The 15777-nt window shown below is 42.2% G+C and overlaps 1 protein-coding gene across 11 annotated transcripts in view; it reads left to right on the forward strand.

Moving 5' to 3' along the window:
- eya1 (EYA transcriptional coactivator and phosphatase 1) overlaps positions 1–15777 on the forward strand; it is a 67418-nt gene that overhangs the window by 36686 nt on the left and 14955 nt on the right. For 6 of the 11 annotated variants that reach the window (XM_030398997.1, XM_030398999.1, XM_030398998.1 and 3 more), the window contains 8 exons: positions 1005–1071; positions 1450–1595; positions 2453–2590; positions 6967–7049; positions 7587–7773; positions 8474–8616; positions 9333–9416; positions 13347–13436. In XM_030398997.1, coding sequence (XP_030254857.1) covers positions 1005–1071; positions 1450–1595; positions 2453–2590; positions 6967–7049; positions 7587–7773; positions 8474–8616; positions 9333–9416; positions 13347–13436 — 938 coding nt within the window. The remainder of the gene's footprint in view (positions 1–1004; positions 1072–1449; positions 1596–2452; positions 2591–6966; positions 7050–7586; positions 7774–8473; positions 8617–9332; positions 9417–13346; positions 13437–15777) is intronic. The other 5 variants (XM_030398996.1, XM_030399003.1, XM_030398995.1 and 2 more) reach the window with 3 other exon arrangements.

Here is a 15777-nt window from a genome sequence, read left to right on the forward strand (position 1 = left end):
ACCACATATCCTCCGCGGGGAAACCCAAAGCTCTGTTCAGAAGAGCAGGTTTTATCCAGTGGCAGGTGCTGCTGATGTGGGAAAAGTGTTCAATATTAATAACGTGTGTGAGGGGTTACAGCATACAGTTACATACAGTTAGAGCTCCCCCGCAACCAAATCCCTTATTTTACATGTCATGACCAATTAGACAGATGTTTCATGCCGTGCAGTTTAATGCGAGCAGTGCGGCAGAACTGTGATTGTTCTAATTTGCAAGTGAAGTTAGATAAAATTTTAACTTATTAATTTATGAGTAAATCAGTTGGGTTTCACACCAAATTTAAACATTAGTTTGCCTTAAGTTATACCTTTTTTCCCCAAATAACTGTTTTACTTTTTTTAAATATACATTTTCGAAACATAGTCTGCAGATTAAATTTACAACAACTTATATACATTTAAATGTGCTACTTTATTTGTGGTGTTACTTTAAAAAAAACAGTGATTTAACTGAAAAAAGCCCAACATGTCTGAGTCTTCTATAATTCTTACTGCAGATTAAGAACAAGTGTACCTCTGTGAGTCACTTGTGGCTGAACTCTCACTGTGGAACCACATAGTCGTACGCTTAATGAAGGACTGATTATGCAGTAGCACTCATTACCTGCAATCAGCGGTGTCACTTCCAATGTGGTTGTGGCTTGAAAGGCCCAACTGAAGCAACAGGCCGAGACTGATTCAGACCATCCTGTGTGTGTTTACATCAGAGGTTGTTATGGCAGCCCTGAAGTATCTCAGAGATACGCGGGTCAGCAAAAAACCTGACATTTATACCTGATTATTTTACTTCATTATTGCTCTCCGGTTTTTAACCCTAAATAAGGTTACCGAAATAAATAAAGTAATGCAATGTAATTGCTCTTTCCTTGGATTCCAGAAGTTCTATTGGCAAAAGATAATATTTACCTTATTTCTTAATGTTTAAATATGTGCTTGCCTCTTTTCTTTTCAACTCTCCTCAGCTATTGGAACCAGTGGCTTCAGCCCAAGACAAACTCACCAGTTCTCTCCACAGATTTACCCTTCCAAGTAAGGCTTCTTTTATTTTTCTTTAAAAAATAAGCAGCATCCAACTTCATTTGGATCTTTAATTAGATCCTTCTGCTCGATCGGGGGTTTTTAGCCGGCTTTGTTTGCCTGGATGTCTGCAGCTTGCGCACTCTGAAATCTGTTGTAATTATTATCTTGCAAAGATTTCCTTTGCCATTTATTGTTCTTTCACTATGTATATGAGCTGTGCGATGCTATCCGCCTTACAGCTTGGCTCAATGTCTAAAATGAAGTAGCACAATCACAAGGAATTTGTCAGTTAGCAAAGTTTGTGTTATGGTTTTAGGGGTAAAATGTGTTCCCCTTTCTTCCTGCCTTCCTTTCTCACTTTTGTCTTTTGTTTCTTTTCTCAAATAGCAGAACATATCCGCATATTCTTCCTACCCCTTCATCCCAAAATATGGCTGCGTATGGGCAGACGCAGTACACCACAGGAATGCAGCAGGCCGCAGCTTATGCTAGCTACCCCCAGCCTGGCCAGCCCTATGGCATCCCAGCCTATGGTAAGATTTCTCTGACAAACACCTTAACCTCTTGTATTGCTTAAAGATGCATGACAGTAATGCTCTTTACATTGTATACATGGATAGGGAGAGAAAACTAAATATTATTTTCCTTCCCAAAGGTCAGCACAAAGCTCTTAACAAACAGTTTTCCCACAACTCCTCCCGTACAGCAAGAACAGCACAGATGCTGAGTTGTTGTTTAGTGCCTGCATAGCATATTCTCCTCTATTGCAATAAAACAGAATTTGCTTGTCAAGCTGTTCAGATAGATCTGAAAGATTAATGATAAAAATCTGAAAACAAAAACTGGTTTCCTCTGGCATTGCAAGAGAAAACACAGAGTACAAGGCTCACCGAAGGCTTTATTTGTCCAAAGTCTTTAGAATGTTTTGACCCCAAAAGACTCGCCAATATGTGGAGGAATTTACACTGTTTATTTGAATGGAGTCCTGCAACCTACCACTGCATAGAAACTGCATTGTGACTGATTTAATGTAAGCAGTGGCCAGTTTGACTCACAAGCAGAATGTTTTATTACTTGTGCATCTTTTCACAGACAGCCTAACTTAGATGATGATATCAATAATACTAATGATAACATAAATCAAACAATCGTACTCCTAACATGCTTTTTGTTTTACAGCCAACTCCAGAAGCCAGTGCTAGATAATATTTCTTAACATATGATGATAGTAAAAAGTCTTTAATCATATAATCAGTGCTCCTCGATTGTGATTAGTGTGTTATGCTAACAGACAGAGACTGTGTCCCTATGCTGTGTCCAGTGTAATTTAAACCTGTGTGTTGACTGTTGTTTGTGCATCAAACCGATCTGGTGTCACTAACTGATTTAGGTCCATTGTGGGCAGGCATAAAGACAGAGGGGGGTCTGAGCCAGTCCCAATCCCCAGGACAGACGGGCTTCCTCAGCTACAGCTCTGGCTTCACCACGCCACAGACGGGACAGGCCCCCTACAGTTACCAGATGCAGGGTGAGGACATCTTTGTGAATTCTTTATCCCTTTCTCTGGGCTTCTTCAGCCAGTTTGTGTTTTTGTGTTATGTGGAAATGTAGCGCGAGATGTCATCACCATCTCTTGAAGCTGGCAGCATATCCAGTTTTATAGTTATGAAATGTTTGAAGCAAGATAGCGGAAATAGCTAGTATCGTGAAAGGTTTACAGAACTACAAAGCAGATTTTTATTCAGCAGCAGTCTAAAAATATGGTGGGAATCTGGTTTCTAGTATGTTTTTTCCTGTTTTTGTTCTCTCTTTGTATCTATTTCTGTCCTTTGAACCTCATTTACAAAGTACTTGCCAGTATCACTTATTTTTCCCCTCTGTCTTCTTTGTTACCTCAGTTTTTCTGCCATGTGTTCCTTCTGCTTAGTCTATCCAAATAAGGTTTATTGTACTCCTTTTAAAAAAAGATTAGAGAAAAAGGCCTCTGTCCCTGATTTAATAGCGCACAGAGCCAGACTGATTCACAACACGGCCCTCTCCCTCACCCCAAATGATGGTTGCATCCCGGCAGTCGTTATGTGCAGCCACGACGGCTGCCTCCCTCTCCTCTCCTCTTAAAAGAATCAACACAGATGGAAAAATGGCAGGCACTTAGGAGGCACCAGCCTTGTCGCTTCCCACTCCCCAGCCTTTGTTTTTTCTCTCCCTGTGATCATATTTGTATTTGTTTAAGAGCTGAGACCATAGAGATTTATGGCCTTGAAAAACGATAAAGATGAGTTGTTGCGCCCTGGACTCCCCCTCCTTTGCTCTCTCTGTCCACTCATACAGTCTGTTTAACTCAGATCAGGCCCTCTGCCATGTAGTGCTTGTATTACTCTCTGTTTGTATTAGTTCAAAAATCTCTCTGTTCCACCTGCACTAGGCAGGGACAGTTAGCTAACCGCTAGCAATGTCTTTGTGTTCTCTCCTGCAATATCTAATGTGCGACAGTAGAAACATCTCCACATGTTGTTGAAAAGTCTTCAGAGCATCTCACAATAAATAACGCCAGCTCAGCAGCAGATGTGGCGTGGGGAAGCCTCTTTTCCACGCCTCTTAACCAAATACAGTTGGCCACAGCCGGAGTTTTGGAGAGCACAGCCGGGCTCCTGAAAAAGGAGAGGCAGAGAGAGACAGAGCGAGACAGGGAACAAGAGACGGAGCATGTGCGGCAGAATGCAGAAGCTGCTATCCTGCCCTTAGTGGTTTAACTCACGATGACAGTATTATGTGCCCATTCGTCTTCGAAGTATTATGCTCTTACTCTGACTTTCTGTTTCCCTCTGTCTGTTTCTGTCTCTTCCTGCTATCTCTGACCATCGGATGCCCCACGTAGCGTTAAGTGTGTTCGTAATTGACAGCCCTGTTAGATGACAGATTGACCACTATTGAGGCCGTTGGTTCTCTAACTGCGGCTCTGGCCCTCCGCCACACCATCATCATTACTCTCTCTGGCCTATTGATCTGCCTGGGCAAGTTGCCTCAGGCCTGGGTGTCCCAACCAAAGATTCTTTTTTTTCACATCTGATACTACCCCTCTCTGTCAGAGTCCCTGCCACCAGCCTGTGGCCAGCTGTCAAGGCGGAGGACGATTAGATTAATGTTTTGCTTCTTGCTTTCATGACCGATGCCATGGAGCTTTGTGTGGGCGCTATAGTCGTGGCACCAAAATCACACAGCCGCTTTTTGTGCACCTCAGTTTTGCAGTCTGAGTTTAGTGCATCCTCTGGATTTTCTGATAAAAACCTAAAACATCAGAGGTGTGTGAGGAGACACAGAGTTTGTACTGATGGTCGGACTGAGCAGATGCTAATTAGGTGAATAATTGGATTCCAGCATTCTGTCCCAGTGGCAGTGTGAGTTGAAGAAGCTGAAGCCTCGCTTCCCTTTTCTAAAAGCAGAGCCCCATCTGGACTTGATAGCTTATTCCCAAGTGGGGCATACAAACTTCTGCTACAAATATTGTGCACTGATGATAGACATAGCCCATGGCAAGGGGACTGATCAAGCAAAGCAAATGGACTTCCAATTGTGGAGCCAGAAGGCAGGAGGGAAGGAGGAGAGGGAGGGATGATGTCTGGTCTTGAGTGAGTGGACTAACTGGAGCAGGACAGGGGGAGGGAGAGAAAACATGCCCCCTGGGGAACCACAAGACCCCCTCTTACTCCCCCTGTTTTAACCAGCACCACCACTCCCAACAGCATGGGCTCATTCTCACCGGGCTAGCAGGGGTCCCCTGGCTTTTATGTGGCTCCTTGTTCTCCACAGAGCAACCCTCGAACCCTGCCAGTGAGAGCTTTTATAACTGTTTGAACTGTGCTTTAAGCTAATTTGTTGTCCTTCGCAGCCTTACTCCTCTTCCTCTCCATCTTATTGTTCTCCCAGACTTTCACTTGATGTTGAACTTTCTGCGGAGAACGCAGAAGTTTTAAAAATTCCCCCCCGCGGGGCTTGAAATATCAAACAAAAAACAATAAAGAGAGAGCACTTCTGATGAAAACAACCAAAGAACAAGGTTAAAATCTGCTGCGTGTGTGTAATTGCTGGACGCCGAGAGTGAAAAACTGGACAAATAATTAGCGAATCGTGGTAATCCTGGGAGCTTGGAAGGTATTTGTTTCTCTTTTTTATCCTCAGTGCTGGGTACTTAGCTAACTGACAAGGCTAAACACACTGCACTACGTCTTCTGTTTTCCATGCTTTCCTCCATACGTTACCCTTCACGGCCCCCCCTCCACCTCCCTGATCCTTCCCCCTGTTCTGAAAGCTGCTTCACGTTTGTCACGGTGTGGGAGGGCGCTCCTGATGGGGCCAATGACCAGAGGATGAAAGGGACTCCCTCTGTTTGTCTCTGGGAACAAAGGTGTAATTACGCTCCCATTTAGGAACAGTAAATTTATCTCCCCCCTTCGTTTTCACTGAAGCTACGGGATATTTTCTGGCTACGGGAGGATCACTGTGGTGATGAGTGAGGGAGCTTTAAAGAGAATGTAATGGTAGTGCAGATTAATGTAGATGTATGGAGGAGCAATTTGTCTTTGTGAGGAGAGACAAGTAATAAAGCTCAGGGGTCGTACCTGTGATGGATGGAAGAACTGCTATGACACTAGGGCACAACTTTAGGCTTTTTAAATAAATTTGTCAATATTTAAAGCAGCAACATTAAGTTAAATAATCAATTTCTCGACCGCAAGAAATTTAATTTTCAATTGTTTTGATAATCAGTTAATCAAATATATCCTGCAAGACATGTCAAATGATGAGTCGATGAAAAAAAATCTTCTGGAAACGGGCCTGATAATAACCACAGCAAGAGAACTTCCATTCTAAAGGCATCCTGCTTGACTACATTTTCTTTTAAGGTTTAATAATGTTGCACAATAAATTTGACAAATTTTAGAAGACTGTTTACAACTAAAGAGTAGTAGATTTTTTTTTTTTTTCATGAACCACAATTTTATAAAGTTAGTCAAATTTAGATATTATTATGTAATAAAGCTATTTTGTTCTCAAAGGTCATGATAATGATCTCAGTAATGAGTTCAAGATTTAGGATCACTTTAGCTTCAGTATACTCAGCTCCCTCATGATCCTCCTCAAGCTGCTCTTCCTGCTGCTCTCCTGCCTGACATGACAGTACAGGTGGATGGCCAATGAAGACTAAAGTCATGCCCTCAGGCAGAGCCACTGCTCCACTCCTCTATAAGTCATGTCATGTATATTATTAAGCCATCAGATACTATCAACCTGTTTGAATGATTTAATTACCCAGGAGGGCCATCCTTTGTGCAAGTGAAAAGAGAAACATACATATTCATTGGGGCTGGTTGTCAGCAGCAAAACCTCCCTCCAGTGCTCCTTGCTCCAACCTTAACCCTGCTTAAGTATACATCTCTGTCTCACTACACTGCCAATGCATAGCCCCCCCTGGCACCCTCATGCTCCGTCCCAGTGCATCCACCTTTTCCGCCCCCCACTCACCACTCTCCACCCTTCGGTAGCTCGCACACAGCAGTCTCTTGTCTCCCTCACATTGTGCGGGCCTGGGCGACTTTGGAGGCAGGTTCTGTCCACTCCCTCACCCTTCTCTGCCCCCCTCTGTCATTCATCAGGCCTGATCCAATCACTGATAAGAAAGGAAGAGGGGAAAGATAAGGCCACTGTTGGGAGCACTCCCTAAGGCCTCCCTCTGTTCACCACCTCAAATAGTTGTTTCACAAAAGACTAATCTTTTTGTTCCCTCTAACAATGTGCCATTTCACTTCTGTCACTGCACTGCTGGCAGTTCTTCTGATTTTATCATGTTTTTTGATATGATGTGGTGTATACATAACTCAAAAGGCCTATTCTTTTTTCCTAAAGGTGGTACTTTCACAACAACGTCAGGATTGTATGCAGGAAACAACTCCCTGACAAACTCGACCGGCTTCAACAGTACACAACAGGTAGCTGCGCATTTCCTTCTTCTCATTTTCGTCCTGTGAACTGTGATCAGTATGCAGATATCAGTTTATACAAGTCTGAATTGCAGACCTAATCCAAAGCTGGAAATCTTTATGAACATGCATACTCAATATGTTACATTTCATCCGTGACATATTCAGACATAAATCACTCAGGATGTCAAAAGCTTTGTATGCAGGATTATCTACTGTACCTCCCCTAACATGAATGTATTATGCCACAGAGGATAGAGAGAGGAGAAAAAAAAACAAGACAGATCTTTGTCCAGATGTAGGACAGAACAGACATGTGTTTGCATTTATGTTTTGGAATCTGCACTGTAAAGTAGCAACACTGGTGCAGGGCATATCTCACATTACTCTGCCAAACCTCCTCAACTCTGCTACCTTTTGTCTCTCTGTGCCTCCACCTTTTTTTAGCTTAATCTCCCTTCTTGCACCACACTCTACATATCTTTCTTTATTTTTCACTTATCTTTATCCAACTTTAACCTGTCTTTTACCCATTTTTCCTAATAGGACTACCCCAGTTATCCAGGCTTTGGCCAGGGGCAGTATGCTCAGTATTACAACAGCTCACCCTACACTTCACCCTACATGACAAGTAACAACACCAGCCCCAGCACGCCGTCCACCACCACCACCTACACCCTTCAGGAGCCACCCACTGGCATCACCAGCCAGGCCCTCACAGAGAACCCTGCAGGTAGGAGTCAAACCGCAGGCAGCTGGGTTGACTTGTGTAACCTGAATATCAGGAGTTTGATCCTGCTAAGAGACATGTTTCTCTTTAAAATAAACAAGCGGGCCGCTGAACCCCCTCCTTCTCACCTACTTGAAGTTATTCCCGATAAGAGATCACGAGAGAAATGCCAAAAATCTCAGCACAATAAGAGCTGGGAATGGTTTCAGTGCACTGTGGCAAGCAAGAAAAAAGAAGTTAAAACTGAAATCAGATGTAGAATTTCCCATAATTTTATGTGACACTAATGCATCATTTGGCAATCAAGCCCTGATTATATCTTTACAAGTCAGTCAAAACTTTATGACTGCATTTGCTGCTGTCATCAGTCAACACCAAAGACATCAGGCTTTAACTAATTTCATACACAGTCATCTAATTTAGATAAATGACATCTTTGCTATTTCTACTTGGCATGTACTCTGTTACCTCTTGTTTATTGAATCAGTATGGAGCAGAGTAGCTTTTAGTTCTTGTTCTGCAGCTGATTTATGATCTGTTTGTTACCTGTAGGCCTGCATAATCGCTAAAAATGTCCCCAGGAAGTCGTCCATCCTGCCTCAAGACAAATGGTCGCTCGCACTTCTTTGCTAAAAGCAAATAAAAGCTCATCTTCGATACACTCTTTTTATACTCTCCTTCTTCCTTCTTTCCTTCCCTTCAGTGGAGTACAGTACCATCCACAGTCCATCAACCCCCATTAAAGATTCAGATTCGGATCGATTGCGCCGGGCCTCGGATGGAAAGTCACGTGGCCGGGGAAGAAGGAACAACAACCCATCACCGCCGCCTGACTCCGACCTTGAGGTAGGGTGAGCGCGCTACCTTGGCGACAGACAGCCTCGCCCTGTCTGAGGCACATGGACACTAATCCATTTACTATATGGCTGCCACACCAGCTTTAACACTTGATGACCATTAATTGTTAAAGATTTGATTCCTTAACTATAAATGCATTATTGATGCGTTGTGGAATATATGACATCACCAAACGCATATCTTATATAAAGTTCTCGTGAATAAACAATAAGGCATGTGACTGAGTGAGTCATCTTTGAAGTGAATAATATATATATTCTAGTCATCAGCTGGACACTAGCTAGTGTTGCACAATGAGCCATAAACACTCTGATAGTGACCATATGTCAAAATAAACTCTTGGTAATTCAGAGGGCTCTTCATTAATATGATATAAATTTGAACAAAGTTAATAGCGTCTATTATAGCACTGACATCATTGCATGTTAACATATCTAGTTAATTAGTTTGTCACTATTGATTACTCTAATGTAAAGGGCAGGGGATGGAAAGCATGCGGTGGGGGTGCTTGGAGGAGTGTTGCGGTGACCAACCCAAGCAAATGGATCCTGGTCCCTGTGGCGCACAAATACACGCTCCTGGCCTATTGACCAGGAGGATCACCTTGCAAGCCCTACAGAGTGCACAATTGATTTTGCCTCTTTTCTCTCTGTTTTTCTTTGTTTCTTTCATCCCCCACCTCCTTCTGCACCCCATCTCTCCAGCGAGTTTTCATCTGGGACCTGGATGAAACAATCATCGTTTTCCATTCCTTGCTTACGGGTTCTTATGCCAACAGATATGGACGGGTGAGTGACATCAGACTCCGGCAGTAGCGGTGCACTTTATCAGCAAAACACATAAATATTAAAAGAAGAAAAAGGGATCAGAGTCGGGGGTGAACTGGCCATTGAGCAGAGTATAGATTTCACTAGTGAGAAGAACTCAATGTACAGATAATTGTTTCTTTTTTAATAGGTCCAATGAGGCTTGGCAAGTATTTGACTGCTCTTTGCAGCTGTTGGGGCTATGCATGGCTGCTCGGGGCTCGGCTGTAGGGGGTCACAACAGTTGCACTCTGGATGTCTATTGACACATCTTAAGTGTTCCTTTCTCTTTCAGAAATGCCACATTGTTAGTTTAATTAAGTGCTTCTCAATCCATCCTTTTCAGGCGGGGATCTCCCCGGAGATCCTGGCAGGAGACCACCAAATGTAATTCAGTAAAAAAAAAAAACTCAAACTGGAACACAGAGGTTCCCTTAAACCTGCTTTAATTAGGATTCCAATTTAAATATATTACATATGTATATATATACATATCAATAAACATATATTATTATCATGCTGGAAGGTCATTTTCCATCCCATGTTACTGTGTTTCTTATGAGATGAAGAGTTTACTTCTCCAGGCTTTGCTATTTGTTGTTCCATGTAAATTGCTTCTCTAAATTTAAACCTTAAAAACAAACAATTTGGGAAATAAGGCAGGATCCTATTCTCATGGTTTTGTTGAGGTCATAGGTTCTATATAGCTTTCAAAGTGCATCATCCGCTCTTACTTTCCCACTTAAATTTCGCACACGTGAATGGAAATAACAGTAGAATGTGTTGTCTGTATTTTATTTTGTCTGAGAGCAGCATTTCTAATCACTGGTTGTTTTGGCTATGTAGGTGTCTGGTTTTGAAGTCAAAAAATGACATATTGCTACTCATATGTCAGAGAGCTTAGCGTCTGCTGCCCGTGCTCCGTGCCTTTGTTCTGGTATGAGGGGGTGTTTGATGGGGGCACTGTTTTGTTTTTGGGGTGAAAGAGGGCTGCCCCACGACCCTGCACTGTTTATTTACTTTATTCTCGGCCCTGCATGCTGGGTAAAGAGAGAGCCAAGGCTTAGGGAGCCATGGCCCGGCGATGAGGGACTATCCAACCCCACACACACACACACACACACACACACACACACACACACACACACACACACACACACGTGAACACACACACACATGCACACACAGGGTCTCCAGTGTGCTCCTCTGAAACAGGAAACACTCCTGACTCCATAAGGGCCCGTTCCATCAGAGCTCATATAGGATGTGACAGCCGCTAGAGTCCCGCTCACTCTCGGTTTTCTCTTTTGTTCCCTCCTCCTCTGCCCATTTCAGCCCCCTTTTCTTTTTTTTTTATCTAACTTTATCTTCTTTTCATGCTCCAACCTGTTGACACTATCACATTAAAGTAATATTATGAGAAGGGACACATGCTTACTCACAGCAACCACAGAGCATGCTACCTCAAAGCATATCAGAAACGCAGATCTGTAAACTACCTCAGGAAAGAAAGTGAAGAACAACATCCCCCACCACCACTTACCCACCACAACAACCGCCCTTTTCTCTTGCCCTTTCTCTCCCCTCCTGACTGCCATTCATGTCATCCCTATCTCAGCGGCATAAACAAAAAAAGTTACAAAACAGTTCTCCCTCCGAGCTGCTTTGAGCTTACTATAAATAGATGTGTATCTGAGTGAGTGCACATCCACACTTTCTCTCACTCTCACTGTGACCTCCCACCCACTCTCCCTGACGTTTTTTCTCCCTCTCATACACGCATAAACACACTGCTGCTCTTATCAGCTCTTTTAATTGGCATCAAGGCAGCTCACCCCATAAAGCTGATGGCTGAGGCCAGCTGTGCTGCTATTGGGCTGGCCAGAGCTGGAGCTTAAAGTGAATGGGGATGGGGGGTTGTTATTGGTAAGGGGGCTCAGAGGGAGAAGGAGGAGGGGGCGGGCGGTGACTTGGCGCCCCTGTGGATGGCACTGACATCTCGGGACAGGTGGTGCTGGAGCAATGACAGCAGCAGCACTTTGGCCTTCTGGCCTGCTTGTATTCTTAACTCCCTCACTGACTGATTGTTTAGATTTAATTGGAAAGGATTCACTTGCTGCCTTTTCCCACCAAACTGGCCCATGACGCTAAATCACCCAACAGCGCCAGAGGTTAGGGAGAGGGAGCCGCTAGCCTGCTGATGTGGGAGGTTAATTATTTTTGATGAATTCTGACTGAAAGACTGATTCGAACTGGGAGGTGAAGAGAAAAGAGAAAGCCTCTAGAAGTGGGGATTGAGCTCTCCTTGTGTGGTTTGTCCTCTGTCATTTTGGTGAAAACATTAGCATTGTGGGGTGTGACAGCTAATCAGCCGAAAGCTCAGGTGTGTCTTCAGGTGGTTTAACTGCGTAATCCCTGCTTCTGGTCCTGCTTGGCCTGTCTTAAATGTAGTCTCAGCCAGCTGCAGAAAATCCTCCCCAGTAGCCTGCTATTGTGTCTCCTCATCCTTTTGCTTGCTAAAGACAATCTGATCATAAGAGGTTTAAGATAAAATGTAGTTCAATTTTGAATTGAAGTACTTCTATCCAGTTAGTTGAAAATGCACTGAAGTAGAGCTGCAATGAATAATTATATAATTTTCAAGTTACACAGTGCTTTACAAAGACATAAAAACAGGAGAGAAATTACAGATAAATGACGAACAACAGTACAATTCATACAATAAAAAAACTAACAAGATGAGAATTATTTAATCATATTAAAAACAAAATAAGAAAGAAAGAGAGAGATTCAGGATGTTAACATGATCATTAGAATTTTTAAAATTTTAAAATCAGTTCTATAACATACAGAGGTGTTATGTTGTCTTGTCTTTTAGATTTTGTAAGTAGTCCTGCTGCAGAATTATGACCTAGTTGAAGTTTAGAAAGGTTGTGTTGTGTAACCAAATTACAATAATCTAAAAAGGATGTAATGAAGGTGTGTATGACAATTTCCAGATTTTAAGTGGATAAAAAGGATCTAATTTTTGAGACATTACGTAGTTGAAGAAAGCACTTTGGTTGTACTTTGAATATCTTTGTGTTGTGGACAAAACAAGACATTTGAGGGTTTCATCTTCCACCATTTTCTTCCACAATTACACAATTTATTGACCAAACAGGAAAATCAATAAATCCAGAAAATAATTGCCTGTTTAATTGACAATTAAAAAAATCTCTAGTTGCAGTCTTACACTGAAGTTTTTTTTTTTTGCCTATCATTATCTTTTTAAAGGGAAAATCGCACACATTGTCACAGGCTCATTAACTATTTACAGTGTAGTTCGCTCCTCTCTTTGTATTATCTTACAGACAGTGCAACCCTATCACCATTACAGCACGTGTCATATTACTGACAGAGATCTTGATTTAAGGAAAAGTTGCAGTTGCACCCGATGCAGGGAACCGTCAGTGTTTATTCTGCATTTGAATTATTTTTTTCTAAATTAATAAACGCGTCATAGTAGTTGCTTTAGGAAATACTGTGCTCATTTATCACCTACAGAACAATCAGATGATGCATCAGCACAAGTATGTGGAAAATGGGCTATTTACGATGAGACTGTGACCCCGACTCTTCTAAATCGACCACCCCTCCTGAGAAGAGACATGCTTTTACTGCATTCATTCAAGTCTGTGGCATTTCTGATGACTATTCTGGTCCCTTTCTGAGGGGTCGTAAACACAGGCTGAAACTTTCAAGTCCACCTAATGTCTTCTTTTATGGGAATAGCTCGCTGAGGAATTTAAAGGGATTGCGTGTTAATTGAGTGACTCAGAAGGAACAGCATTATTTATTGTTTCACATTACCTCATTTTAAAATGGTACAGAATTATCTGATTGTCTTATTGTCTTTTGTCTTTTTTTCAGGATCCACCGACATCTGTATCATTAGGCCTGAGGATGGAAGAAATGATCTTCAACTTGGCCGACACACACTTGTTCTTTAACGACTTAGAGGTGCGTCATTTGTGTGTTTTTCTCTCTTTCTTTACCTCTGCTAAGTTCGTTTCCTGCCTTTTGTACACCTTGTGATGATTTTGGTATTCAAAGGATTGTGTACATTTTAACAGGAATGCACAAGATGATTTTAGCAAAAGCAGCAACAACTGTTTCATAGCGTGGAGCCTATCAGTCTCATAGAGGTGAAGTATTACCTCGGAGCCCAGGGGATACCATGAATTTTATATGTGCTGTCAGTCTCTGTCATTCCTGGGTCAACAGCCCTGCCCCCACCACCCAACCCCACCACCTCCTTCCCACTCCCATAGCGGCCAGCTCAATTTGTCAGGCTCTAGTGTTTCTGTGGCCGCTCTGTCTGTCTGAGAGTGTCATGCTGTGTGCTTGGTGTCGCTGTCCACCAACACCACAGACCCCTCCGTCACAGCATGAAATCCCCCCGCCATCTCCCCTCCCACGCCTCCTTGCCCGCCTGATTCATGTACGGCTAGTGTAAAATCTGCCCCTGGGGCACAGGAATAGAGGGATCAAGGGGTAGGGAGGTGCGTGTGTGGTGGGGTGTCTGAGTGTCTGCTTCACTCTAGGGAGCGGTGAAAGACCATAGGCTCAGACTGGATGTAGAGGAAAGTGTGTGCCACATTAGTTCCTACACATACACACACTCACAGACGAGAGGCTGCTTGAAGGTTCATGTTTACAATTGAATTCTAAATGTCTTTTAATTCTGTTTAAACCCTGTTTAAGCTTCATTAATATTATCGTTTTGTACTTATACGTTTTGTACTAGAGTGAGATTTCAGTGGTGGCTGCATAGGATTGTTTCCACCACGTGTGATCAAAACATTTCCGATAATTCCTGTGTTGTAAAGTCTAGAAGTCAAAATTTATTGGAAAAAGTTTTTATTCATGAAAGTATTCTGCTTTGGTCCATATTTGTTGGCATTTATCTTTCAAAAACAAAGTTTTTATTGTAGTCAACAAACTGTTGACTGCAACAGTCTAACAGCATTATAACAGCACCATAAATTACATTTATACTGTATAACCACAATAGGAAAAACTGTTTCCCCCCATAATAGTAAATTACTTGGTTCATTGCAACACAAGATAATATTATCTATCTGCATTCGCTTGGTGCTCAGTGCTCCATCAAGAGCTCCATCAGGACGTCATCACTTTCAAACCAATGACAACTGTAGGAAAATGTCAAAGAAAAACACAAAACATTTTTGTTTAAAAATGTTCGTTTGTAAAAATGTTTTTAAATGTTTTGTTTAATCCAGTAAATCCCTGTATTCAACCTAAGGATTTTTTTAGGGTGTTGATGTTATAAAATATGACTATAGACATCCAGATCTTCATTTCTAAACCACAGTAGAAGCTTCAAATGTAAAAAACAGAATTTAAAAAAAGAAAGAAAGAAAAAAAAAAACATTCAGTAAGTGTACCCGCTACCCTTCTTCCAGATCCAGATGTTAAACCCAACTAACTATCAGTGCTCATCACATTAAGCAATAAACAAAGCAATTTACCTCAATGTTATTCCCCCCACCTGAAGCTTCATCTGATTCTCCATTCAGGATTGGTTGAGTTTTTATTTTTGTAATTTTTGTCCCTGCCTCCTCCTCTCACTGAATCTGATCCGACTGACCCAGTGCTTTTCCTCAGTGTCCTGCTTTATGCTGACCTCACAGTAGAGGAAATGTTTTGTTTGATACTTAAGTGTGAAGAGATCTGTGGCCGGTCTGCCAAGTCTCATTACTCACCACCATGTTCGGCTATGTTACATGAAGCAAACCCAAGAATGAGGAAAAAGCTGCGGAGGGAGAGACAGAGGAGGAAAATGCTCATACTCTCCCAGACAGACGAGTGACTGAGCTTCCAAACGCAGTCATCGTGATCAAAGTTAATTGGCTGCAATTGGCTGGTTAAATATTTCCTTATGGCCCGGCCGTGTAGAATCCATTGTAGCCGCACTTTATTTAATAGATGTGCCCCAATCATTTGAAAAAAAAATGGCAGTTTGTGACAACGCTTAAATGTGGTTTTGCTCAACATCTGTCCTGTGTTTTGATTTCCTTTCATGTGCGATGAAACTGTTCACAGAAGAATTGGCAGCTCAGACTGCTTATAAAATTATTAAAAAATGCAACTCGTGTATTTCTTCTGCTCTATCTCAGTAACGAAATTATTAGATTTTGTTTTGACACTTTAAAGCTTTAGATTTTTTTCCCAGTAGTATTCTGATTGAAATAGCAATCTGTGGTCTGCAGCAAGAATGCTTTTTAGGATCTCTAATGTAAAGGCCTCTCTGCAGACGCTGCGATGATTGTCATTAACA

The sequence above is a fragment of the Sparus aurata genome, chromosome 19 (assembly GCF_900880675.1).
Source record: "Sparus aurata chromosome 19, fSpaAur1.1, whole genome shotgun sequence".
In the NCBI taxonomy this organism is placed as follows: Eukaryota; Metazoa; Chordata; class Actinopteri; order Spariformes; family Sparidae; genus Sparus; species Sparus aurata.